Genomic DNA, 27,158 nt, shown 5'->3' on the forward strand with positions numbered 1-27,158 from the left:
GGGTGCTCTTACGGAAGGTCGGTGCAGACTCGATAAGCCAAATAGCCTCCTTCTGCAGTGTCGGGATTCTCTGATTCTATAATTAGACAAAACCCAATTTTTCACTCTATTAGTGTTCACAGGTTTCCATTTCAAGAACTATAAATCATTGGACATAAAATAACACTGATGATGTCTATTAAGGTCAACTTGAGTTGGTAATTTCCAGTTGAAGAATTCCTTTGTTCTTATAAAAGGATTTTCTCCTTATAAAAGGATTTTGTGTATTAGAATTGTAAAATATTAGCATCATTTGACATTTACCTGACTCTGGATGTATTTGTTGCAGATGTTCAGTCATTTCATGAAGAAGAGGAAGCAGATTTATTGGGCTTTTGGACCTGTATCGTCCACCTTGTATGATCTTACAGGAATTGATACCTGGGGTGATGAACTCTCCGTGCTTGACATCTTATGCTCTAGCAAGAAGAAGGAGGTCAGTTACGCTGAAATGTTAACTCTATTAGAAATGGCAACATATACAATGAAGCTAAAAAAACAGATGAGCTTTGCCTGAATCAGACTTATATCATGTGCTAGAGAGCAAATAAAGCAAGAGGGAGTGTTAAATGCATTACAAGGGAGGAGGAAATAATCTGAGCAGGCCCAGAAAGAGGGCTGGATGTTATGGTATAAGAGTGGTGGTTGATATTTTGAAAGCAAACACTGATACAACAAGTAACAACTATGCGTATTATAAGGATATGACCATGCAGAGAAATAATGAAGTAAACAAACCTATGACTCGATGGAGTGAGACATGAAGATCTCTCAAGCCTCTATGCATATTAGGAATCTTGGAATAAAATATAAGATCTGCTGCTCCATACTAGAGAGGGAGGCTCAGAACTGATAATCTACTACTTCAGGCCTGGGAATACTTATTCCCTGAGCAGGATTTAGAGGAAGAGGGGTCAAAAACCCACCATTGTGGAATAGTTACCACAACAATGATCCTGAACTCCAGAGCTTCACCTGAGAATGCACCATGTTCCTTGGTGAGAAAGGTTGTAAGGCAGGAGCGATGTCACCAGGCCTCTCACCTAATTTTTCTGATGCTTCAATTGGCAGGGGCTCAAAACCAGGGATATCTGCAAGCAATGTTCCTTCTAAGCTGCATAACCCTTTTAAGTCTGCGCAGTACATATAGAAATCTGGAGAAAACATTGCCTATTAGTAGTGGCTCTTCCTAATTATACCCAGCTCAGATGATCAGGATACTGCCTTGAGAATTGGAAAGCAATGCCAACCTTTAAAAAGAGGTACAGGGGCCCACCGTCAACTCCCCACCGAGGAGTTGTACCAATTATGTACCAATTATGAACCAGTAAATACAAAGTGATATGGATATTTTGCGAAGGTGAATTGACAAGTAGCAAAGAAATTCCGTGTGGGCAAATACAAGGCAAAGATGTTAAGGAAGGAAAATAAATAGGACCTAAAAATTCAATTGTGTCACATTAACTGGTTTTGAAGTTGTGCAAAAGTAATGTGTCACTTGCCATGTCGGATTGACGTGTTAAATTGGTGTCCAAGAAGCACAGAGAAAGCATGAAAATGCCTCATTGTGCTAAAATAAGGATCCTGTGTGTGGTGGTATGTATTAGGGGTAATACGGTACACCACGTGTCGACTGACTATTGGTGGAGGGATGCCAGGTCCTGATAGGATCTGCCACCTACTGGACTCCACCCAGAAATGCCGGTATAAGAACCCAGTTTTTCCCTCCATTTCCCTCAGCAGTTGCATTCTGTAACCACGCTGCTGGGGATAAAGTTCTGCTTAATAAAGCCTTCAATTGACATTACCTCAACCTGCCTCGCGTCATATTGACGGTGCTACAATTTATTAAGCAGAATTTAAATTGAAGAAAACGACGTGGTAACATGGAGCTCCGAATCACCCCGCATCGCACCCCAAGCAGCTAACTCGGCCTCTATCTTCAAACACTGGATGGCATGCTTTGAGGGCTACCTCCGAACGGCCCCGGCACACTGACTGACGAACAAAAGATGCAGATCCTCTATTCCAGGGTGAGTCCTGATGTCTACTCCCTTATCAAGGACGAGGACGGTTTCACCGGTGCCATCGCCGCGCTGAAGGATATCTACATCCGGCCCGCCAACCAGGTTTTTGCTCGCTACCAGCTCGCCACACGACGGCAATTTCCGGGGGAATCGCTGGACGGGTTTTATAACGCCCTGCAGATCCTGGGTCGAAACTGCAACTGCCCGGCGGTAACAGCAAGTGAACACAGAGCTCCTGGTCCGCGATGCGTATGTGGCAGGTTTGGCCTCTTCCCAGATCCGCCAGAGGCTGCTGGAGAAAGAATCTCTGGGACTTACAGAAGCTCGGGCCCTGGCGGCATCCCTCGATGTGGCCTCGCGTAATGCCCGCGCCTACGCCCCCGACCGCACTACAGCCCCTTGGGCTCCGTGGACCCCCGCTGCGGTCGACTCTCCGACACCCCCCCCAACCCCGCAAACCTGCGCGGCCAAAACACCAGACCAACCGGGGGGGCCCCGCTGCTATTGTTGCGGCCAGCCGAAACACCCTCGGCAGCGATGCCCGGCCCGCGCGGCTACCTGCAAAAGCTGCGGGAAGAAAGGCCACTACGTGACGGTGTGCAAGTCCCGCGGGGTCGCCGCTATCTCCGGGGAAGATACTGGACCACAGACCCAGCCCCCCCAGCGATCCACGTGTGACCAATGGACGCCGCCATTTTGGACCCCGGATGCCACGAGGGAGAGATGGGCACCGCCATTTTGTCCACCCCCGACCGCGCTCAATCCGTGGACACCGCCATCTTGGCTGAAGGACCCCGACACAGACGGCCACATACTGCCTGATTACGATGCTCAACTTCAACAACCACGTCTGGCTTCGACGACCCTCGACCAGTCGCGACCCCGGACGCTCCAGACTGCAACCACTACAGTCCTAGTGAATGGCTACGAGACGCCATGTCTTATCGACTCTGGGAGCACGGAGAGCTTCATTCATCCAGACACGGTTCGGCGCTGTTCCCTCGTAATTCGGCCAAGCACCCAGAAAATTTTCCTGGCGGCGGGATCCCATTCCGTTCAGATCATGGGGTTCTGCATCGCTAACCTAATGGTGCAGGGGAGGGAGTTCCGAAATTACCGGCTGTATGTCCTCCTCCCATCTCTGTGCGCCCACACTCCTAGGGTTGGACTTCCAATGCAACCTCCAGAGTTTAACATTTAAATTTGGCGGCCCTATACCCCCACTGACTATCTGCGGCCTCACGACCCTCAAGGTTGAACCGCCTTCCTTGTTTGCGAACCTCACACCGGATTGCAAACCCGTCGCCACAAGGAGCAGACGCTACAGCGCCCAGGACCGAGCATTTATCCGGTCCGAAGTCCAGAGGCTGTTGAAGGAAGGCATCATCCAGGCTAGCAACAGTCCCTGGAGAGCCCAGGTGGTAGTTGTTAAGACCGGGGAGAAACAGAGGATGGTCATCGACTATAGTCAGACCATCACCAGGTACACTCAGCTAGATGCGTACTCTCTCCTCCGCATATCCGACATGGTCAATCAGATTGCACAGTATAAGGTCTTTTCCACCGTGGACCTCAAGTCCGCCTACCACCAGCTCCCCATCCGTCCCGGTGACCGCAACTATACTGCCTTCGAAGCAGACGGGCCGCTATACCACTTTTTAAGGGTTCCATTCGGCGTCACGTACGGAGTCTCGGTCTTCCAACGAGAGATGGACCGAATGGTTGACCAGGACGGTTTACGGGCCACGTTCCCGTATCTCGACAACGTCACCATCTGCGGCCACGACCAGCAGGACCACGACGCCAACATCCAAAAATTCCTCCAGACCGCTCACACCCTGAACCTCACTTACAACAAAGAAAAATGCGTGTTCCACACCGATCGTCTAGCCATCCTGGGCTACGTAGTGCGTAATGGAGTGATAGGCCCCGACCCTGAACGCATGCGCCCCCTCATGGAGTTCCCTCTCCCCCACTGTGCCAAAGCCCTGAAACGTTGCCTGGGCTTCTTTTCTTATTACGCCCAGTGGGTCCCCCAGTACGCAGACAAGGCCCGTGCACTAATCCAGTCCACTACTTTTCCCCTGACGACAGAGGCATGCCAGGCCTTTAGCCGCATCAAAACGGATATCGCAAAGGCCACGATGCGCGCCATCGACGAGTCCCTCCCCTTCCAGGTCGAGAGCGACGCATCGGATGTAGCTCTGGCGGCCACCCTCAACCAAGCAGGCAGACCCGTGGCCTTCTTCTCCCGAACCCTCCACGCTTCAGAAATCCGCCACTCCTCAGTGGAAAAGGAGGCACAAACAATAGTGGAAGCTGTGCGACACTGGAGGCATTACCTGGCCGGTAGGAGATTCACTCTCCTCACTGACCAACGGTCGGTTGCCTTCATGTTCGATAATACACAGCGGGGCAAGATCAAGAACGACAAGATCTTGCGGTGGAGGATCGAACTCTCCACCTTCAATTATGAGATCTTGTATCGTCCCGGAAAGCTGAACGAGCCATCCGATGCCCTATCTCGCGGCACATGTGCCAATGTACAAGTGGACCGTCTACGAGGACCTTTGCCACCCGGGGGTCACTCGTTTCTACCACTTCCTTAAGGCCCACAACCTCCCTTATTCCGTCGAGGACGTCCGAACAGTCACCAGAAACTGCCAGATCTGCGCTGAGTGCAAACCGCACTTTTTCAGGCCAGATAGAGCGCACCTGGTTAAGGCCTCTCGACCCTTTGAACGCCTCAGTTTGGATTTCAAAGGCCCCCTCCCCTCCACCGATCGCAACGCGTACCTCCTGAACGTCGTTGACGAATACTCCCGTTTCCCTTTCGCCATCCCCTGCCCCGACATGACCGCAGCAACGGTCATTAAAGCCCTCGGTACCATTTTTACACTGTTCGGTTTCCCCGACTATATCCATAGCGACAGGGGGTCCTCCTGTATGAGTGACAAACTGCGTCAATTCCTGCTCAGCAGGGGCATAGCCTCGAGCAGGACGACCAGTTACAACCCCCGGGGGAACGGGCAGGTAGAAAGGGAGAATGGAACAGTCTGGAAGGCCGTCCTGCTGGCCCTCCGGTTTAGGAGCCTCCCAATTTCCCGCTGGCAGGAAGTCCTCCCGGATGCCCTTCACTCTATCCGGTCCCTGCTGTGCACCACCACGAATCAAACTCCTCACGAGCGCCTCCTCCTCTTTCCTAGGAATTCCTCCTCTGGAACGCCACTTCCGACCTGGCTAGCAGCTCCGGGACCCATTCTGCTCCGGAAACATGTGCGGGCGCACAAGTCAGATCCGTTGGTGGAACGGGTGCATCTCCTTCACGCCAACCCGCAATACGCCTATGTGGAGTACCCCGATGGGCGACAGGACACGGTCTCCCTGCGAGATCTGGCGCCCGCCGGAGCTACCCACACCCCCCCCCCCCCCCCCAACGCCAATCACCACCTCCCCACTCCCGCCGGTTCATCCCGCAGCCTTCCCGGGGGGTTCGGTTCTCCTCCCAGACCCGCCCAGGAGTAAGGACACAGGGGACAGCGCTACGCTGCCAGAGTCGACGGGACTTGAGCCAGCGCCATCACCACCACGCCCGAGACGATCGGAAAGGACGACCAGGGCGCCCATCCGGCTCATCGAATCACTTTAACTCTCAACGTTTTCAGTTATTGTGTCTTGTTATAGTTATGGCATCTTGCCGACCCTGTTTGGCACGTTGGCCCAGTTTTCAGTTATTGTGTCATGTTATAGTTATGGCATTATGCCGACCCTGTTTGGCCCGTTGGCCCAGTTGAAGCGATAATTTTGTGTTTTGTTCAAAGTTATGGCACAGTACCGACTCTGTAAACCCCTACCACCATGCGAACCACCATCCCTCCGGGTTTTTTTTCAACAAGGGGTGAATGTGGTGGTATGTATTAGGGGTAATATGGTACACCACGTGTCGACAGGCTATTGGTGGAGGGATGCCAGGTCCTGATAGGATCTGCCACCTACTGGACTCCACCCAGAAATGCCGGTATAAGAACCCAGTTTTTCCCTCCATTTCCCTCAGCAGTTGCATTCTGTAACCACGCTGCTGGGGATAAAGTTCTGCTTAATAAAGCCTTCAATTGACATTACCTCAACCTGCCTCGCGTCATATTGACGGTGCTACACTGTGTTTGCGCAAGACCCTTTTGTGAAACTAGTCTGACTCACAACATGATAAACGTGCCCTGCAAATCATAAAACTCAGGCAGCAATGACCCTGCTGCAGAGACAAACACTAAAGGGATGAGCTGCTCCATATACGTAGCTGGTTTGAACTTTTGGACTTTTTTCCATCTCTGTTATCTGCTTTCCATAAGAGAATTCCAAATTTTGGGAACAACTTTGTGCAGATGCTGAATTGCTTTTGGCTCCTTTGGAAAATAATTTGCTTCGAGTCATGTGTGGTCAGGTAGGTCTGCCTTTGGTGATTGGAGGGTGAGGGTGAAGCAGTGGAAAGGAGCAGAAAGAGTTGGCAGAAGGATGGTTCTGTAGAGAAGACCATACCTAAAATAGGTCTTAAAATCCGATCTATCCAATTTGCCCCTCAGTTCAGTCTCTGCTGACCAGCGGTTATGTATCAGTTTCAATATTGTCATTATCTACAAATCCTCCACTATTTCATCCCACATGGAGCTCTTTGACCTCCACATTCTATCCCTCTCCGAACTCCGCTACTTGCATTTGTTTATAATTTTTCTGTTCTGTGAATCACATTGGAATGTTTTTCTATGTTCTAGGTCCTATATAAATGCAAGATTGCTGCTGTATATTTTGATATTTAAGGGACGGAATTCTCCTTCGCCTGATGCCAAAATCTGGATCGGGCGGAGAATGACTTCTGACACCGGATTCGGGACAGGCGCCAGTTTGACGCCGATTTGTGATGCTCCGCCCCTTCCAAATCGGCATCATCGGACTACACGCAGTCGCTACGCCATTGGCATGTCATCGGGAAGCCCACCCACGATTTTCCGCCCCCAATGGGCCGAGGTCCCGACGGCGTGGGCCAGTGCGGTCCCAGCGGTCGGGAATCTGGCGAGCCAACTGCGGACAGTGTCCAGCTCAGACACACCCATCTGGGATACGTGTCATTGGGGGAGTGGTGCGGGGTGGCCAGGGGGTGGACTGTCGGGTTGGGTTGGGCGGGTTAGGGTTCCAGCATTGCCGGTGCCATGTTTTCCGTATGACCAGTACAGGCCGTCAGCCCTGCGCATGCGCGGCCTGGGACCCGGCGATTCTCTGGCTGTTCTCCGCACGATCCGCAGTGTTCCACGCGGTGCCGGTGCTAGCACTGATTTTCATGTCGTGAATCACCCGTGGATTGTCCGTTGGCGCCAGCACTTAACCGCTGGAATGGAGAATTCCACCCAAAGTGTCTAATATGAAACTAACCAAGTCATAGCTTCATGAGCTTTGTAAAACTGCATGTCCTAATAGCATTTGCTTTTTTTGCTCCTCTCATAGGCTCGGAAACTATTAAAGATTACTCCAGTGAAAGAAGTGCTTCATCATAAGTGGACTAATTATGGCTTCAAGTATTTCTTGCTGTGGACTGCACTTTACTTTTTGTATACAATCATATTTACCGTTTGCTGTGTGTACCGTCCTCTTACACCAGCTGGTCCTGATGGGGACAACATCACCATTATGGTTCCAAAACCACTGAACGTAAGGGCAAATTTTAGGGTGTATTATGTTCACATCTCTGTGTAAATGATCAGTTCTCAACTTGCACTATTTTTAAAAAAGAATTTAGAGTACCCAATTCACTTTTTCCAATTAAGGGGCAATTTAGCAGATCCAATCCACCTAGCGTGCACATCTTTGGGTTGTGGGGGCGAAACCCACGCAAACACGGGGAGAATGTGCAAACTCCACATAGACAGTGACCCAGAGCCGAGATCGAACCTGGGACCTCGGCGCCGTGAGGCAACAGGGCTAACCCACTGCGCCACTGTGCTGCCGCTCAACTTGCTATTAATAAGCTTAAAGAGTGTTAGACGTTTTAGTTGCTGTGATATGAAGAGTCTAAAGTTCTGTTCCTTTTTCACAAACACACATTTATTTCCTTCCAACAGCCTTTGCACAAAACTCTCACTATACATCACCTGACAGAGGCCACCTGAAGCCCCTTTACATATCAGTGTCAATTAATGGATACTTAACATAAATGAGACAACTAATTGCAATGTCTCTTAACACATTACTTAACGGTCTCCCCTTCCTTGGAGAAAAAAAGGAGGTGAAAATAAAATTTCAAGAAACTCAAAAACACACACATGATTTCCCCCCTTTTTTTTTGTTTGGACGAGAAAGAAAAATAAAAACAGTCACAGAAACAAGAGCCCTTCATTAACAACATCCAAAAGTTTCTGTGAACTCGCCCCTCTTTTCGTAAAACAGTCTGATAGCTCCTGTCGACCCATTTAATTTTTGTTTCCCCCCTGTCCAACATCTGCTTCAAACTTGCAATGTCTATCCGTAACCTCTTTTCATTGACACTTTTTGTAGAGTGCACATTTTCCCACAGAGATTTATTGTCAATGTGACAGTCAATAGGTATATTACCCAAATCCCCTAATCCCAAAATTTCTGTCAATATCATACTTATATAAAAGACCATATCCACCGGCTCTACAAGGCTTAACATCTCAGCAGCCAAAGTGCTTTTTACCACTCTCCTTATTTTCTTTGTTTCCCATACAAGCGGGCAACATTTACCATTGTTCCCCAAAAGGAAAATTATAAAACCTCCTGCGCTTGAAACCCCATCACATAAATTTGCGTAGGACACATCACTATAAACTATGAGTTTCAAGTGCCTAAGGTCACCTAAAACCGGGAACTTCGAAATACACTCCTGCATTTTTAGTTTGGTCAACGCTTTATTTGCTCTTATTATGTCTTCCATTTTGGGATCATTCATTTTTGTACTCAACTCTAAGATATCAAAACACACGTCTGGTCTAGTCTGTCTACCTAACCAGTTCAGTTGCCCAATTAAACTTCGCAGTTGCTTTTTTTCTATCTTTGAAACCATTGCGTCTTTTTGTGAAACTCGGCCATGACTAATTGCTATTGGGCTGATGCTTTCCAAATAAGATTGCTGATGTAAAGTTGCCCCTAACTTAGTCGGTCCAATTTCCAGTCCAATATATTTAAATGCACCGGAAGCCTGACTTCCAACCCTGAATTCTTTCCTCAAACCAGAGATTACAATAGCTTCAAAATCACTAGTCCCACCCCACAAAAAATCATCGACATGCACCATAAAAATGCCAGAAAGATTTCCTTTATTGTGCCAGTAAAACATTGCAGGATCTGCTTTCAACAGGCAACAGCCTAACTTTAACAAAACTGACCTTACCGAAAAATACCAGACTCTAGATGCATCAACATTTGTTCAACTTCCAGAGTACCCCTTCTGTGTTAGCTGCTTCTTTAGGAGGACGGAGAAAAATGTCACTCTGGAGCTGATGTCCCTGCAAAAAGGCAGCTTTTATATCTATAGATTTGCATTCCCATGCCTTTGTGGCTAATAGAGCCAAGAATATCTTTAAAATAACCTTGCCTGCTGTAGGTGAATCTACCCTTAAATCCTGATCTTCTAAGTTTTCTTCAAATCCCCTTGCCACAAGCCTGGCCTTTGCCTTATAAGTTCCATCCGGAAGAACCTTTTCCGTGGAAATCCATCTGTGGGATAGAGCTCTTTGTCCTCTATCTGGTACTTCCGTGTATACCCCAAATTCACTCCAACTATGCAATTCTTGCTGTTTAGCTTCTTTGATAACTTTTTCATCTAATTTATTTGAAGCCACCAAAATCTCATGTGCATGTGGGCTTCTACTCCTATTAGTATTCGTAGTCTTACTCATGTTCCGAGATCTTGATAAACTAGGTCCCCTCTCCCGCCTGGTATCTCGTTCTGTACTGCTACTGCTTGATCTTTACCTTCTGCTGTGGGATGTCCTTTCAATAGTTCTCAACCTTTTCCTGCGGACCTGTTCACTATCCGATGTACTATCTGAACTGGCACTGCGTTTCTGTGCCCTCCATTTTTGAACTTTGTTTTCCCAATCCATTGTCTTGACTCCTTCCCCTGAATGCTGTACATTCAACCCATGTTTATACTTTCCAGTGACCTTCCCTGCTCTACTATTAACAGTTGCATCCTTCCATTGACTAGACCCTTCAGGCAAGTATGTCACTTTTATACCAACTTTTGGCAGTTGCCCTTACGGAAAAATGGCCTGTTCTAATTCATCAGAAGTGTTGTGTTCCTCCACAGAAACCCTGTCTATATCAGTTAATTGGTCCTCATAGTTCTGTACCAAATGCGTACCAGATGACTCTGGTTCCTCGTCATGACTGTCTGCTCTGACTAAATTTGAAAATTTGTAATCTATACCCATTATCCTTGATGAATGGACCCTAACAGTTTGATTATCATGTTGCAAAATAATTGTTTTGCCTTCTATGCCTATGATCTTCCCTGGGCCTTTCCATTCATTAGAGTTGTCTCTCTTATAGTATACCATGCCTCCTTTCTGAAAAACGGCATCTGATGGCCATACGTTATGTCTTAAATCTCTGCGAATTCTTTCAGAGACTTCTGCTTCAAAAAAAGCTTTTCTACTGTGATGTAATGCATTTAAATGTTCAGCAAAACCAGAGATAATTGTAGCCCCCTCCCAAGCTGGAGACTGGTCATCCAAAATGGACGGAATTTTAGGATTTCTACCAAACACTAATTGATAAGGACTATAGCCCCCAACCATCTGCAATGAATTCTTTGCATGTACTGCCCATGCTAAAGCTGAATTTAGCCTGCAATTTGGTCGATCTGCCAAAATTTTCCGAAGCATGTCATCGATGACAGCATGATTTCTTTCACAGACACCATTACTAAATGGGCTTTCTGCAGCCATATTCATAACTCTGATATTCATGTTTTCACAGATATCCCTAAACTCATCATTAGCAAATTCCCCCCCATTGTCCATAAGGAATTTTGCCGGTGGACCCATTCCTGTCCGTATCCATTTTTCCACGATTTGATCCAGAATTACTCTCTTTTCTTTACTTCGTACAATCGTTGATTGACTAAATCTGGTTGCTAAATCTACAAAATGCAAAATAAATATATTATTTGCTTTATCCCAGATCTTAAGGTCCATGGCCTCAATGTCGTTAAAATCCTTGGTCAAAGGTAGGGTTACTATCGGTTGTGCTGGTGTCCTTCTGTACTTCCTACAAACTTCACAGCGGTCACTAACCTGTTCTATCAGTTTATTATAGTCATCATCCCTTACCCCTGCATCCTTTAATAAATGTTTCAGCCTCCAAGGAGACGGATGAGCAAATTGCCTATGCAGTTTTAATACCACAAGCTTTTTATCAGCTAAAGTCCCATTTTCAACTGCCATTAACACATCCTTAACCACTCTACTTGAAATATTATTTGTCAGTAATGGAATACAATAGTGTCCCGACTGTGTAAATTGTAAGTCCACCGTCTTTCCAAAAACTGTTGCCTTATCCTGTTCCATATCCAGTTTCATGTGTGCTTTCTTCATCGACGGTCTGCTCAGAAGCAAAGGTATCTCACTTGATACAACATCCGTGCTAATGAAATGATTCACTCCGGCAATATTGCAAATGATCACCACTCTTTTCAGCGACTTCAGAGTATTATCATCCCCAAACCTGAAATTTGTGGAACTTTCAAATTCCTTAACCGTGTTACGATTTTCAGCATTCAAAGAGTCCAGGTAACATTTTAACCAGTCAATTCCACACACAGTAGATGGGCAACCACTGTCCAATACAGCACAATTGAAGGATTCTGCAACCAACACCCTCATTACCGGCGTAAAACTGCTTGTCAATAGGACAATGCCTTCTTTCTGGTCACTATCTTTTTCCTCTTCTGACTCTTCCGTGCCATGAGTCGCTTCAAACACTCTATCATAACGAGTTGGACAGTTGAAAGCATAATGGTATTGAGAGTCACATCGAAAACATCGATTTATCATGCCCCGTGCATTTCTGGGGTTCATCTTCCTATTGTAGGTTCTAACTGGGTTTCTGTCTTCATAATCTCCTTGTCTCGGTCTCCTTCTATAGTCTTGAGCCCTGTTCGTAGCCATACGATTTCGCCATCCTGTTAGTAGTGTATCTTCCATATTCTGCCTTAATGCAGGCTGACCTATTTGGGTCATCAGAGCCATCGGAAGCGAATGTTTCCCCAGAAACATTTGTAAAGCTTTTGTCATCTGTTCGAATAAGGTATCCTTATCAGTAAACTGAACTCCTGTCAAAACCAGGAGCCTATCCATGTTGCTCACTCTAGCACAGTCAAGTAATTTAAAGGCCAACACAGACTGTGGAAATTCCAGGTTGTGTTTCTGCAGTCTTTTATATAGTCTGCCAAATTCCATTATATAGTCTTCCATGGAGATATCCTCCATTTTCCGGAACTTATCAAAATCCGACCATGCTTCATACGCACTTAACAAGTCATCTTTCTTCTAAATCTTATTCATATAATGTAATAAAGTCTCCAGACCTTCTTCTGAGTCTAACTCGTCCAACTCCAGCTCAGAAAGCACTTTGTTTTGGATTTTACTGTCATAAGGTAGAGAAAGAGCCAATGCCATACCTTGTTTTCTCTTTCCCAGAGCAGTTACCTTAGTCCACATAACTACTGCACTTCTCCATTGGTCGTACGATTCCCTTTCAGAAAATAAGGGAGAATAGTCATATCCAGCCATCTTTATCCTCGGTTCAGCCATATATCCCTTTTTTTTCTTCCCTTTTCTCACTCACTACTTGGTTTGATCTGGAAAGTTGTATCTTTCAACCCTTCACATTTACACAGCAACCATCCTCTGCTATCAATTTTTAGACATTTTAGTTGCTGTGATATGAAGAGTCTAAAGTTCTGTTCCTTTTTCACAAACACACATTTATTTCCTTCCAACAGCCTTTGCACAAAACTCTGACTACATCACCTGACAGAGACCACCTGAAGCCCCTTTACATATCAGTGTCAATTAATGGATACTTAATATAAATGAGACAACTAATTGCAATGTCTCTTAACCCATTACTTAAGAAAGAGCCCACTGTTGACATGGATGACATGGTTGAGATACCAATTGTAATGGACTACATTATCCAAGCTGAATTAAATACCATGCATTTCAGAGACAGGTGATATCAAAACAGATGAACATGTTAGTAGCCATTGCAGGTCTTGTAAAATTTATAGGACAAGGTGATTCATTTCCCAAAATTGTGCTTCTGACTTCCTTCTGGGGACACCGTTTCATAAGATGATTGCTAAGATTTTTTACCAGTAGAATAGAAAATTTAGAGTCTTCATTTATTTTGTAATTGCCCTTGAATTGAATTCCTCCAATGTTGATGCTGTGGAATTTCTGACCAGCCAGTCAGAGATAATGTCAACCAGGTGCCCTTCCTCACTCTGTCGCGCAGGTTATTTTTTCCTTTTTCATTTTTAGTTTTGACCGTCTCTCTGGGGATCAATTTTTACTGTGCCATCATGTAAAACAGTTGACAGGAGAGACACAGTAGCACAGTGGTTAGCACCTGCAGCACCATGGACCCAGCTTCGATTCCGGCCTTGAGTGACTGTGTGGAGTTTGCACTTTCTCCCCGTGTCTGCATGGGTTTCCTCCGAGTGCTTCAGTTTCCTCCCACGGTCCAAAGATGTGCAGGTTAAATGGATTGGCCATACTAAATTGCCCCTTGGTGTTCAAAGACGTGTAGGTTAGATGGTGTTATGGGGAGAGTGGGCCTAGCTAGGACACTCTTTCAGAGGGTCGGTGTAGACTCGTTGGGCTGACTGGCCTCCTTCTGCACTGTAGGAATTCTCTAGTGAATTGTCAGCCTGTTTTATAACTCTTCTGAGATAGGGATCAGAAACGATTCGCTGTTGCCCATTTTATTCACTATCATCCATCTCTCCCTTTATTTCTTGGTGTTCCTTTGCTTTTCTCATTTGCTAATTTTAACTTTGTTTCTTTTCTTACCATTACTTCTGACTTTGCTCCATAATTTTGTTGTTGCTGGAACTTGCTTTCCTCTCCTGTTTATTGCATTTCATCTCTGCATGTTATTGTGTATCCCTCCATCTAAAATATCTCTATATTCTTCATTGCACTCAGCTACAGTAAATCTTTGTTTTAAGTTCTGGTGTTCCTGGAATCACAACTTTAAGTGAAAATACTTTTAAGTGTGTTTCTCCCCAGAGAAAAGCCAGGTTTTCTCTCCAGATCGTTCGACACCTGACGAGAAAAAGCACGGGACATGTTTTGCGCCGTCATTCCTGAGGGGCAGGGCCTAAAGATGCCAATTAGCCCAGCTCCACAGAGATCGGGACGCCAAATTTAACGTGCGGCCTGATCTCAAAGTTAAGAGACAGCTGCCCCCATGGATATCAGGAGCACACACACCCATCCATCATCACTGGCAATTCCTCCCCCCCCCCGCCATTAATCATCGCCGGCAATTCGGTACCCCCACCTCTCATCGAGGCCCTCCTACACTAGCCTCCACACTCCCAGCATGGTCATCTCGACGGGGGTGGATCATACTGTGCTTCTGGAAGGTAAGGCATTATGCCATTTAGACATATTTAACTTGATGGTAATCAGGTTTATGCCTCGCTGGGCGTAAACCTGATTATGCCGCCGGGAAAGATATCACTCCATGGTGCAAATCACGTTGTGGCCTTCACGCGAGATTTTCACAGTAACTTCATTGCAGTGTTAATGTAAGCCTACTTGTGACAATAATAAAGATTATTATTAAATACAAAAGCAGTTCTGTATAAATTGAGATTAAGTAACACTCACTAACCTCAGGAAGCTTCAAATTTTATTGCTAGGGCTTTTCTTGCTGTCTTTGCAGCAACAGGCTCACTACCAACACTCACTGAGCATCTGTGGCTCATGATTAAATGTAATTTAAAAGTATCACCCACAGCTGGCACTCTAATTTAAAAAAAAAATTTAGAGTACCCAATTCATTCTTTCCAATTAAGGGGCAATTTAGCGTGGCCAATCCACCTACCCTGCACATCATTGGGTTGTGTGGGCGAAACCCACCCAAACACGGTAGAATGTGCAAACTCCCCACGGACAGTGACCCAGAGCCGGGATCGAACCTGGGACCTCTGCGCCTTGAGGCAGCAGTACTTACCACTGTGCCAGCGTGCTGCCCTCGCCGGCACACTAATTTAAATCCAACTTGTTGCTTGAAAAAAATCAAGTCTAACTTTGGATGCCTCTGGATTTATTTTTAATTGATGTTGCGTCGTATCCAATACAAACAACCTCAACAATGGTGCAATTGGGCAGCAGGACCCGATGTTGCGTATACGGAGCCGATGTGCGATGGCACATGTTGCACGATGACAACGGGTTGACACAAGACTACTCTAATCAGAAACCGCGATTTAAATTAAGGAAACTTGGCCGAAAACAAAAACGACTTCAAAATGAAACAATTTGAAGTAGGGCAACTTAAGACTAGGACTTAAAACTTCTGCATCTCCTGCTTCAGAATATTTGCTGGGATTCTCTTGCAGGTGTATATTATTCTGGCATCATTCCATCCACAAGAGATGTTTGCCAGGCATCAAATAATCGATTTCGGGTCATGTTTGCAAGCGAGCTTGTGTCAGGCACATCAGCTTTGAGTGTCCTACTAGTCATCTGGCTCCTGCTATCTCATCATACAGAAAGTCCGAGGTTATGCCAACTTCTTACATCTTGCTGATGTGCCTGACCCAACAAAGCCCACCTCTGTTTGGTTGGCTGCCAACAATCTGGAGCTTTGCCTTTGAGAGGATTGTTGCAGTTGTGGTTTAGTCCTGCCAGGGTATACCCATAATGCACCACAGACAGTTAAAATGGCAATTGCTGAGCTTCTTTTCCTGATAGCTGTAAGTCGTCCATGTTTCACAGCCATACAACAAGGTTCAGAGAACACACACCTCATAAACCATCAGCTTGGTCATAAGGGTCAGGATGTTATTCAATGTACATTTCATGAGTCGGCCAAAGGTGATAGTTGTTTTCCCTGTGCATGTATGAAGTTCTGCATCAAGGGACAACTTCTTTCTTTCAACATCTTTTCCCAAAACTGGAGGAGTCTAGAACTAGAGGGCATAGATTTAAGGTGAAAGGGGAGAGCGACAAAAGAGACCAGAAGAGGCATTATTTCACACAGAGGGTGATGAGCATCTAGAATTAGCTGCCAGAGGCAGTGGTAGAGGTGGATACAATTTTTTCCTTTATAAAACAGTTAGACAGTTACATGGGCAAGGTGAGGATAAAGGGATATGGGCCAAATGCAGGCAAGTCGGACTAGCTTAGTGATAGAAACTGGGCGGCATGGACAAGCTGGGCCGAAGGGCTTGTTTTCATGCTGTGAACATCTATGACATCTATGACCATGGTCCCGAGGTAGCAGAATTTTCTGACCATGGCCAGCTGGGTGTTCGTTATAATGATCGGCGGGTAGAGATGCAACATGAATTACTGTATACATGTAATGGTGGCAACATGGCATTTTTTGAAAATCTCAGTGATTTCCTTCATAATCTGCACTTATAATTGCAATGTAAAACCCCAGCTGTCATTTTTTTTTAATTTGTGGGATGGGAGTGTCAGCAGTAGGGCCAGCATGGTCTGTCCAACCCTAATTGCCCATGAGAAGGTGGTGCGTGATCTGCTTTCCTGAATATAACTGAATGGATCGCTAATCCATTTTGGGGGACAATTAGGACTCAATCACAATCATAACAAGAAGCCCAGCAATGATCACTCATATCCAGCTGTCAGGCATAAAATTACACTGTACTGTCTATTGGTCATTATTGTGACTAAACTTTTATCTGGCCTCCATTATCTACTTACTTTTCTAACAAATGCTGCAAACTCCTTGTTAATGATTGTGACAGACAAAAATGGGGCTGGTTTAGCGCAGGGCTAAATCGCTGGTTTGAAAGCAGACCAAGGCGGGCCAGTAGCACAGTTCAATTCCCGTACCAGCCTCCCCGAACAGGCGCTGGAATGTGGCGACAAGGGGCTTTTCACAGTAACTTCATTTGAAGCCTACTTGTGACAATAAGCGATTTTCATCTTTTCATCAAATGATCTCTTTCCTCTCATGTTGATTTGAAATGGGGGGGTGAGTGCAGGGTGAGTGGAATGATAGGAATCCAGAAATTATTTTCAGCTATACATGACCAGCCTTTTACTGATTTATTTTTCATCGAAGTTCAAGAGCTTCACCCTCTTTGCCCCCCCTCCCCCCAAAATTCTTTGGTGTTTGACTTGAGTATAGCAATCAGTTCATGAAGCAATACATTAGCAGACATTATGGGAGAAATGTATGAGTTTTATCACTTTTGATCTCAAATATAAAATTCTAAAATGTTAATTTTAATTACCATTGTTCTTCTTCCAGTTTTTGATGAATTGGTTAATCTTTTAATTAGTTGTTTCAAAATTCCTGTAAGGGAACTTTTAATCATGGGCTAGGAGAAGTAATAATGGAATAAATACAACTTATCTGAATATTGCTAGGTTAAATAACTCATAAAAAAGTGGCATTTGGCCAAATACAGGTTACGATTCTGATTGTGGACTCTCATTATTCCAGGAAGCCTATGCTACTGCTGAAGATTTTGCTCGATTGGCAGGAGAAATTTTGACAGTTGTGGGAGCAATTCTGATCCTAGTTACTGAGGTATGTAATGCATAATAGAATCACGATGCAGGCACACAGACAAATGTTGATCATTATTCCCACCATTTTATTTCTTTATGGTATGTGGACATAGATATACCATGGACCCAAGTTCAATTCTGACCTCGGGTGACTGTCTGTGTGGAGTTGGTTTCCTCCGGGTACTCTGGTTTCCTCCCATAGTCCAAAGATGCGCATGCTAAATTGCCCCATACTGTCCAAAGGCTCGGCGTAGTTACTGGGATAGGGCGGGCGATTGGGCCTAGGTGGGGTGCTCGTACAGAGGGTCAGTGTAGACTCGATGGACCAAATGGTGTCCTTCTGCACTGTAGGGATTCAATGATTCTATGTGAGGAAAAAATAGAAAACAGTAGTATTTAATATGGAATTGTCAGTACTTCTGGCTTGGTCGGGGAGCCTGGTGGCCTGAATTTGATAACGTCTTGACAGCATTAGTACTGATGTTTACAGGTTGGAAAACCTATTTTAATAGGAGAACCACATGAAGGTTACTCTTTCCCTCCCAATTGGTATATATCTTTCTTTGGGAAGTCATGAGGCTTACTTCTGGAATGTTGAGATGAACACAATTCTGCTGGCATCCTGTGTGAGCACACATTCAATCTCCTGATGCTGAGAGTGAAAAGATCCTCCTCAAAGAACACCATCGGCCGGCTGATAACTCACAAAACACTTCCATTGGCACAAGACCTCAAAAAAACCTCAAATACGTGGCTGAAATCTCTCCACCCCAACTGAAAATCGCTCCACTCCCTACAAACTGATGATAGCCCCACCTCTCGATAGTCCACCTCCTGATTGACTGCAATCATCATCAACCGCAACCTGGTAACTGGCCCATGATAGTAAGTCTCGGGTTTCAAAATGGAAAATCTGGACAGTCCTCAACTGCTTGAGGATATGCCAGGGAAGATATGGCCGCTTGCTTCACAATTGAAATATGTAGAACAGCTCAAATTGTGACTGCGGCCATCCATGTCTGACCATTACTCACAAAATAAACATGTGTCCTCAGAGGTCCGTTTCTGGTGGCAACATAACCATTCATGGTGGCACAGATTAGCACTGCTGCCTCACAGCGCCATGGACCCGGGTTCGATTCCGGCCTTGGGTGGCTGCCTGTGTGGAGTTTACACTTTCTCCCCATGTCTGTGCGGATTTCCACCGGGTGCTCCGGTTTCCTCTCACAGTCCAAAGATGTGCAGATGTAATTGTTGAATGGATAATTAACCTTGACCTCAAACTATAACTATTTTCCAGCCATACAAATAAAAACGTGCTCTTTGCAGAAATGATACTAATCTATCTATCACTAACTTCACATTATCTAAAGTCTACACTTGATCTTTACTTTTCTGCATCACTTAGTGAAACATCCAGGGCGCGATTTAATGGAAAAAACTTTAAGTGTCATTTTGGGTGTGATTGGCGGGGTGTTTCTCAATGGCTGCGTTGGTGAGATCACAGCGCATATTTAATGGCACAGTGTGGAAATGAGCCTCTGCGACATTCTCGCCATTACTGGCTGTCTCGCTGCCTGATTCACCAGACTCTCACCTCAGCAGCTCGCCCCTAACAAGGGGGAACTGCTTTTAAGTGCTCCCTCACCACTCACTCTCAGTCAACACAGAAGCATGGCAGCGCAGACTTGCTCCTTCCTTTGGCGATGCTAACCTGGCCAGGCTTCTCGATGCTGTGGAGGCAAGATGGGACATCCTGGTACCCCCAAGGGGGTCAGAGGACCAACAGGAGGGTCACCAATACTGCCTGGGAGGCAGTGGCAGTGGATGTCAGTGCGGGCAGCATGACCAGGAAGAAGACCAACGACCTCACATCATAGTTGCTTCTTTTACAAATCACCTGCTCATTCTTGATCCTTTTACGAGGAAGGATAGTTTCTCCCTATCTGTTTTTTTCAACACCCTCATGATTTTGATCATCTTTATCCTTCTCTCCAATCTGTCCTCCTAACTGAAGTTTCTCATCCCTGAAGTCATTATTGTAAACCTCTTATGCGCTCTCTCCAATGCTTCACATCCTTCCTATGAGAGGCTCCCAGAACTGTACACAATATTCCAGCTGAGGTCAACTAGTGTCTTGTATAAGGACAGATAATCTCCTTGCTCTTGTACTCTATGCCCCGTTTAGTAATATTAGTAAAGCCTAGCATTCTGTATGCTTTTCTTAACTGCTCCCTCTACCTGTCCTGTACCTTCAATGATCTATGCACACGTACACTCAGGTCTCTCTTCTCCTGCACCCCTTTTAGAATTTGACCCCTTATTTTATATTTCCCGCGTTCTAGCGACCCCGTTAGCCGTGGGCGCCAATCTCGTAAAGGCTGCTAAATCTCGCCAAGCGGCCAAAAATCGATTTGGGCTGACGAGATCTCAGTTTGTGATAACATATCCCTGAACAGGCAGTGATGATATCAGCTTAGATCTCATCCACGGGACTACAATATCTGTAAAGATCGACACCACTTCATGGTTTAGTTTGTATTCATATCCTTTTGAAAATACAAACTGGAGGACAGTTCCACACTGATGTACCTTCAATCCACAGAGAGGCAGCGTGAGCGAGTGAACATAAGGCTTTATTAGTCATGAACTTGCCTAGCCAGAGTCAGTAGTTCAGATGAATGCCGCCCACAAGAGGCCGGCCTATATATGTCCCGGTATGGGCGGAGTCAGAGGCGGAGCCATACCGGGGTTACAGTACCTGGAAGCAGTTCATATCACCACTTCCAGGTCATAGGTCACAGGTTATGGTATCATGCATGCATTATGGTGAATACATTCATCACATACACTAAGAAACTTTGTCTGAGATTTTTCAGCTCTGCCCCAATGGGTTCCCCCATGGCAGATGCAGCGAGCCAATCAAATCTCTGTTCAATTCAGCAGGAGCGGAAGATCCTTCGGTGGGGGTTGGGGGTGGAATCCCGTCCTTTGTATTTTAAAATAATTTTAAAAGAACTACACCAATCCTGTTAGAGCATGAAGAGAAAAATGTTTCCAGCTGTAATAGCATAATGCTGCTGATGCAACCAGGAATATTGTGATCACTGAATGTGCTTAGACTATTGGATATATCTTTAGCGAACAGAGAGTCACAGCTCCAAGGAAAGATATCAAGGCCAAGTCCAGGATTTTGTGAAAAATTGAGGGTCTTAACCAAAAACAATACAAATGGGTCAACATTATCATATTGTTGTGAAATATATATATTTCCTTTAATTTTGAACTTTACTTTGGATATTACAAAATAAAATAAGGATAGTCCTTTTGTCCATTTGGACTTGGCTATTCTCATTTAACTACTACTGAGTGGCCCTTCCGAGATGACACTAGTCCTAAGGAAATGCTTCCCATGAAATTTAGCCACTTCCCTTGATTTTAATGTATACATTACCTATCCATTCAGTTCTGCTTTGCTGCCATTTTAATGTGAGATGATCAGTAAAGTGTGACAACAAAAACGGCAACAGAAATCATGCACGAGATATTGGGCTTCAATATATTTTGGATAGATACAGGTGTAGACCTGTTGGTAAATACTTACCTAAAATTGATTAGTGTTCATGGTTGCGATTGAACGTTTTCTCCACACATGAAGACCTCATCTCATTTATTTTGCCTGAAATACCAGAACGCAATAACATACATAAAACAAGTTCTGAAATTTAATCTGAGCTGATGCATCATCTTCTCTACAGCAAATTAACCTGTTAATTCATTCTCTTGTCTTTTCAGATTCCACGACTAATTCACATAGGACCTGCAAAATATTTTGGAAACACAGTAACTGGAGGTCCTTTTCACATTACAATGTGAGACATGTTCAAATTGAATTTTGTTAACACCCTCTGTGATTTATTTCACTATTTATTAAATTTCATTATGATTTTTTATTGAATTATGATTATTTTCATATTGTAGCAAATTATACCATATTGCAACAGAAACATTAAGTATTTCATATAAGTTAAAAATCTGTACCAAATATCAGAATACTTGGTTTGAACTAATCCAAAGAGTGAAGCAGCTCGAGTGATCCAGGAGGTAGGCATTCAGGAGCCTCAGCCCTTGTCCTTGTCCGACAGGTTCTAGATTCTTGCTCCCTGTGTGGACGAGTGAAGGTACTGTAGGGAAGATGTGCAAACTGACCATAGCACCGTGGTACAGGGAGCCATTCAAGTTGGGGGAGAAAGGAGAAATGTAGTAAACAAGGATCGTATATTCAGGGGCATAGACACTGTTCACTGTGGCCAGGATCGAGTGACCCGAAGGCTGTGTTGTCTACCTGGTGCTTGGGTTCAGGATATCTAATCTAGGCTGCAGAGGAACTTGGGAGTGAGAGGGGAAAGATCCAGTTGTCATGGTCCATGTAGATACCAACCATAAAGGTAGAACAAGGTCAGAGATTCTGCTGAGGGAATATGAGCACCTAGGGACTAAATTAAAAAGCGGAACTAAAAAGGTAATAATCTCCATATTACTACCTGAACCATGAGCTGATTGGCACAGGCACAGTAGCACAGTGTTTAGCACGATTGCTTCGCAGCTCCAGGGTCCCAGGTTTGATTCCCGGCTTGGGTCACTTTCTGTGCGGAGTCTGCAGATTCTCCCCGTCTCTGCTTGGGTTTCCTCCGGGTGCTCTGGTTTCCTCTCAAGAGTCAAAAGATGTGCAGGTTAGGTGGATTGGCCATGCTAAATTGCCCTTAGTGTCCAAAAAGGTTAGGTGGGTTACAGGGATAGGGTGGAGGTGTGGGCTTAAGTAGGGTGCTCTTTCCAAGGTCCGGTGCAGGCTCGATGGGCCAAATGGCCGCCTTCTGCACTATAAATTCTATGTCTGATAAGATTAAAGCGGTAAATGCATAGTTCAAAGATTGGTGTGGGAGAAATGGGTTCAAATTCATGGGTCATTGCCACCAGTACTGGGGAAGAATAGAGCTGTTCCTATCGGATGGGATCTACCTGAATCATGCTGGGACCAGTGTTCTGGCGAATCGCCTAACTAGGGCTGTGGATAGGGCTTTAAACTAAATAGTCGGGGGGAAGGTTCAGTTGCATGGAATATTAGAAAATCAAAATTAAAGGAGATGGTAGGAGTGCAGGTTCGTGATGAGGTTGATTATTGCCAGAAACTAAAAGGAAGGGACAGAATGTGTGAATGTCATGTTACACCAAAGAATCATACAAAAGTAGGGAAATTTGATAATAGAACAAACTTAAAAGCATCGAGTCAGAATGCACAAAGCATTTGGAATAAAATTGATGAATTAACAGTGCAAATGCAGACAAAGGGGTATGACTTGGTGGTGATTGCTGAGAGATGGTTACAAAGAGTCTAATATCTAAAGGTACTCAGTATTTCAGGAATATAGGCAGAAAGGAAAAGGGAGTGGTGTTGCTTTGTTAGTAAAGGAAGAGATCCGTGTTGTAATGAGAAATGATATAGGCACTGGATAAAGATGTAGAATCAGTCTGGGTAGAAATAAGAAATAGCAATGGAAAGAAGGCCCTGGCGGGAGTAGCAAAGGAAAAAAGTTCCTTGTGGCAGTAACCTATAGGTCCCTAATAGTAATTCTGCAGTGGGGCACAGTAAAAATCAGGAAATACTAGGGGCTTGTAAAAAAGGTATGGCAAGAATAATGGGTGATTTTAATATGCATCTCGACTGGATTAATCAAATTGGTAAGGGTACCCTGGAGGGAGAGTTCACTGAATGTATTAGCGATTGTGGCCGGGATTCTCCCTTCCGGGGACTAAGTCCCCACGCCGGCGGGAAGATCGGTGCCAACGACTGCGGCGTCAACGGGCCCCCAAGGTGAGGAATTCTCACCTGTCTCGGGGACTAGGTGGATGCCAGAGGGGTTGGCGCCGTTCCAGCCGATGGCGAAGGGCTGGTGCGAGTTCCCGAATGCGCCAATGGGCCGGCGTGATCTCACGAATGCGCGGAACCGCCGGCGTGGTTCCGCGCATGTGCAGACCGGCTGGCGTATTTTGCCGCATGTGCGGGGGGTTCTATTCTCTGCGCCAGCCATGGCGGAGCCCTACAGGGGCCGGCGCGGAAGGAAGGAGTGCCCCCATGGCACAGGCCTGCCCGCACATTGGTGGGCCCTGATCGTGGGCTAGACCACCGTGCCCCGGGGTCAGATCCCGCCTCGCTCCCCCGAGGACCCCCCCAGCCAACTTACCTGCCAGGTCCCGCCGGTACGTGAGCTGAGTGATTCGCGCCGGCGGGACTGGCCAAAAATGGACGGCCGCTCGGCCCATCAGGGCCTGGAGAGTTGCCAGGGGGCTGCTGGCAACGGCTCCTGACCGTGAACCCCACCCCCGCCTGAAAAACGGCGCTGGAGAATACTGCAGCCGGCGGCAGGGCGGATTCGCGCCGCGCCCCGGGGATTCTCCGACCCGGCGTGGGGTCGGAGAATCCCGCCCTGTTTCTTGGAGCAATATGTTGTGGAACAAACCAGGGAGCAGGCTATTCTGGATCTGGTATTGTACGATGAGGAGGAATTAATTAATGATCTCATAGTTAAGGATCATCTAAGGAACAGTGATCACAGTATGTTGGTATTTCAAATTCAGTTTGAGGGCAAGAAATTGGAGTCTCATACTAGCGTTCTGGAGTTAAACAAAGGTAATCACGTAGGCATGAGGACAGATTTGGCCCGAGTAAACTGATCAGGAAAACTAAAAGGTAGGTTAGTTGATGAGTAATGGCAGATGTTTAAGGCGATATCGAATTCCTCCCAACTAAATTAATTTTCAGAGAGGAAGAAAGAGGGGGAAAGTACATCCATGGCCAAGCAAGGAAGTTAAAGGTAACACAAAGATATAAACTAAGGCATACCACATTGCAAAGTCTAGTGGCAGGCTGGAAGATTGGAACGCTTTTAAATATCAACAAAGGGTTACTAAAAAGGTAATAAAAAGAGTACAGGTAAATTATGAAAGAAAACTGGCGCAAAATATAAAAAGGATAGCAAAAGCGTCTATTATTACATGAAAGGGAAGAGAGTAGCTAAAGTGAATATTGGTCCCTTGAAGGATGAGTCTGGGGAGTTAATAGTGGGGCAACAGAAATGGCAGAGACATTAACTCAGTATTTTGCCTCAGTTTTCAGGGTGGAGTAACACTAGTGCCATCCCAAAAATAACAGGTAATGTAGAGATGATAGGAAGGAACTTTGGATAATCCTAATCAACAGGGAAAATGTACTGAGTGAACTATTGGGGTTAAAGGCAGACAAGTCGCCAGAGCCTATGGGTCTTCCAGGAGTGGCAGCAGAGATAGTGGATCAATTGGTTATAATATTCCAAGTTTCCCTGGATGCGGGAAATATTCCAGTGAATTGGAAAAATGCTGATATCTCCTTAATAATAATGCCCTTACTCATAAAGGGAGGGAGAAAGAAAGTAGGAAACTATCGACCAGTTTGTTTAACATCTGTCATTGGGAAATTGTTAGAAACCATTATTAAAGAAGTACATTTGGAAAACCAAAACACAATCCATTAGAATCAGCATGGTCATATGAAGGATAAATTGTGTTTGACTAATTTTCTAGAGTTCTTTGAAGATATAAGAAGCAAAGTGTTGAACAGGGATTTGTAGATGTAGTATATCTGGGCTTCCAGAAGGCATTTGATAAGGTGCCACACAAAAGGTTAATACAGAAGTTAAGATCACATTGGGTTAGGGGTAATTTATTAGCTTGGATCAAGGAGTGGCTGACCAACAGAAAGCAGAGTCGGGATAAATGGTTATTTTACTTGTTGGTAAGATGTAACTAGCGGGGTGACACAGGGTTTGGTCCTCAGGCCCCAACAATTTACAATCTATGTTAATGAGTTGGATGCAGAATCAGAAGGTCCTATAGTCAAATTTGCAAATTAAACTAAAATAGGTGGGATAATAACTTGCGATGAGGAAATAAGAAATTTACAAATTGATATGGATAGGTTAGGTGAGTGGGCCAAAATCTGGCAAATGGAGTTTAACATGGATAAGTATGAGGTTACCCATAAAAATAGAAAGGCAACTTATTATCTAAAAGGAGAGAAACTTTGCAGTGCTTTGATGCAGAGGGATCTGGGTATCTTTGTGCACGAATCGCAGAAAGTTACTATGCAGGTGCAGCAGGTAATAAGGAAGGCAAATGGAATTTTGGCATTCATTGCTAAAGGAATAGAGTATAAAAGTAGGAAAGTGTTGCTGCAACTGTACAAGGCTTTGGTGAGACCAGACCTGGAGTCCCCTTGCCTGAGGAGGGATGTAGTTGCATTTACGGCGGTTCGGTGGAGGTTCACTTGATTGATTTCAGAGATGAGGAGGTCTGTCTTATGAAGAGAGATTGAGAAGTTTTGGCCTATTACTCACTGGAGTTTAGAAGAATGGGAGGAGATCTAATTGAGGTTTATAGAATGATAAAAGGTATTGACAAAGTAGGCGGAGAGCAGATATTTCCTCTTGTGGGGCAATCTAGAACGAGAGGTCATAGTTTTAGTTTAAGGGATAGCAGATTTAAAACAGATGAGGAGAAATTACTTCTCTCAAAGGGTCGTGAATCTTTGGAATTCACTACCCTAGAGTGCGAAGGATGCCGGGACATTGAGTAAATTTAAGGAGGCGACAGAGAGATTTTAAATTAGTAATAGGTTGAAGGGTTATGAAGAATGGGCAGGGCAGGAGAGTGGAGTTGAAGCTGAGAGGAGATCAGCCTTAAATGTATTGAATAGCAGAACAAGCTCGTTGGGCTGAATTGCCTACTCCTGCTCCTAGTTCTTATGTTCTGATTTGATGAAGATTTTCATATTCGTGGCATTCTTCCTCGGGTAACAAATGTGGTTGTAAGGCTTTGTATCCATTGTGCTATTTTAAAGAATACAGGCTGCACTGTGTAGATGAAAGTAAAGTTAGATCTAAGTTTAATCGTTACTAAATTGGACAACAATTTTTCAGTTCCCTGAAACATGAGCCCAGTTTATAGATTAATGTGAAGCCTCCTAACCGTAGCTCCTCACTTCCCTCATCAAATCATCCATATTCCTTGCACCTATGGCTACCATCAGCCCCACATCCTCAGTATCAACCTCCCCCACACTAAATACTTCTTCCATTACTCTCAACCCACATATTCTCCCCTCAATCTACATAGAACATAGAACATTACAGCGCAGAACAGGCCCTTCGGCCCTCGATGTTGCGCCGACCTGTGAAACCACTCTAAAGCCCATCTACACTAT

The 27,158-nt window shown here is 45.2% G+C and overlaps 1 protein-coding gene across 1 annotated transcript in view; it reads left to right on the plus strand.

Annotated features, from left to right (window-relative positions):
• The window catches only part of LOC140389856 (transient receptor potential cation channel subfamily V member 6-like), a 218,144-nt gene that overhangs the window by 144,268 nt on the left and 46,718 nt on the right, over nucleotides 1-27,158 (plus strand). Inside the window, exons 7-10 of the mRNA XM_072474434.1 lie at nucleotides 329-475; nucleotides 7,563-7,766; nucleotides 17,796-17,882; nucleotides 21,659-21,735. Coding sequence (XP_072330535.1) covers nucleotides 329-475; nucleotides 7,563-7,766; nucleotides 17,796-17,882; nucleotides 21,659-21,735 — 515 coding nt within the window. The remainder of the gene's footprint in view (nucleotides 1-328; nucleotides 476-7,562; nucleotides 7,767-17,795; nucleotides 17,883-21,658; nucleotides 21,736-27,158) is intronic.

The sequence above is a fragment of the Scyliorhinus torazame genome, chromosome 14 (genome assembly GCF_047496885.1).
Source record: "Scyliorhinus torazame isolate Kashiwa2021f chromosome 14, sScyTor2.1, whole genome shotgun sequence".
In the NCBI taxonomy this organism is placed as follows: Eukaryota; Metazoa; Chordata; class Chondrichthyes; order Carcharhiniformes; family Scyliorhinidae; genus Scyliorhinus; species Scyliorhinus torazame.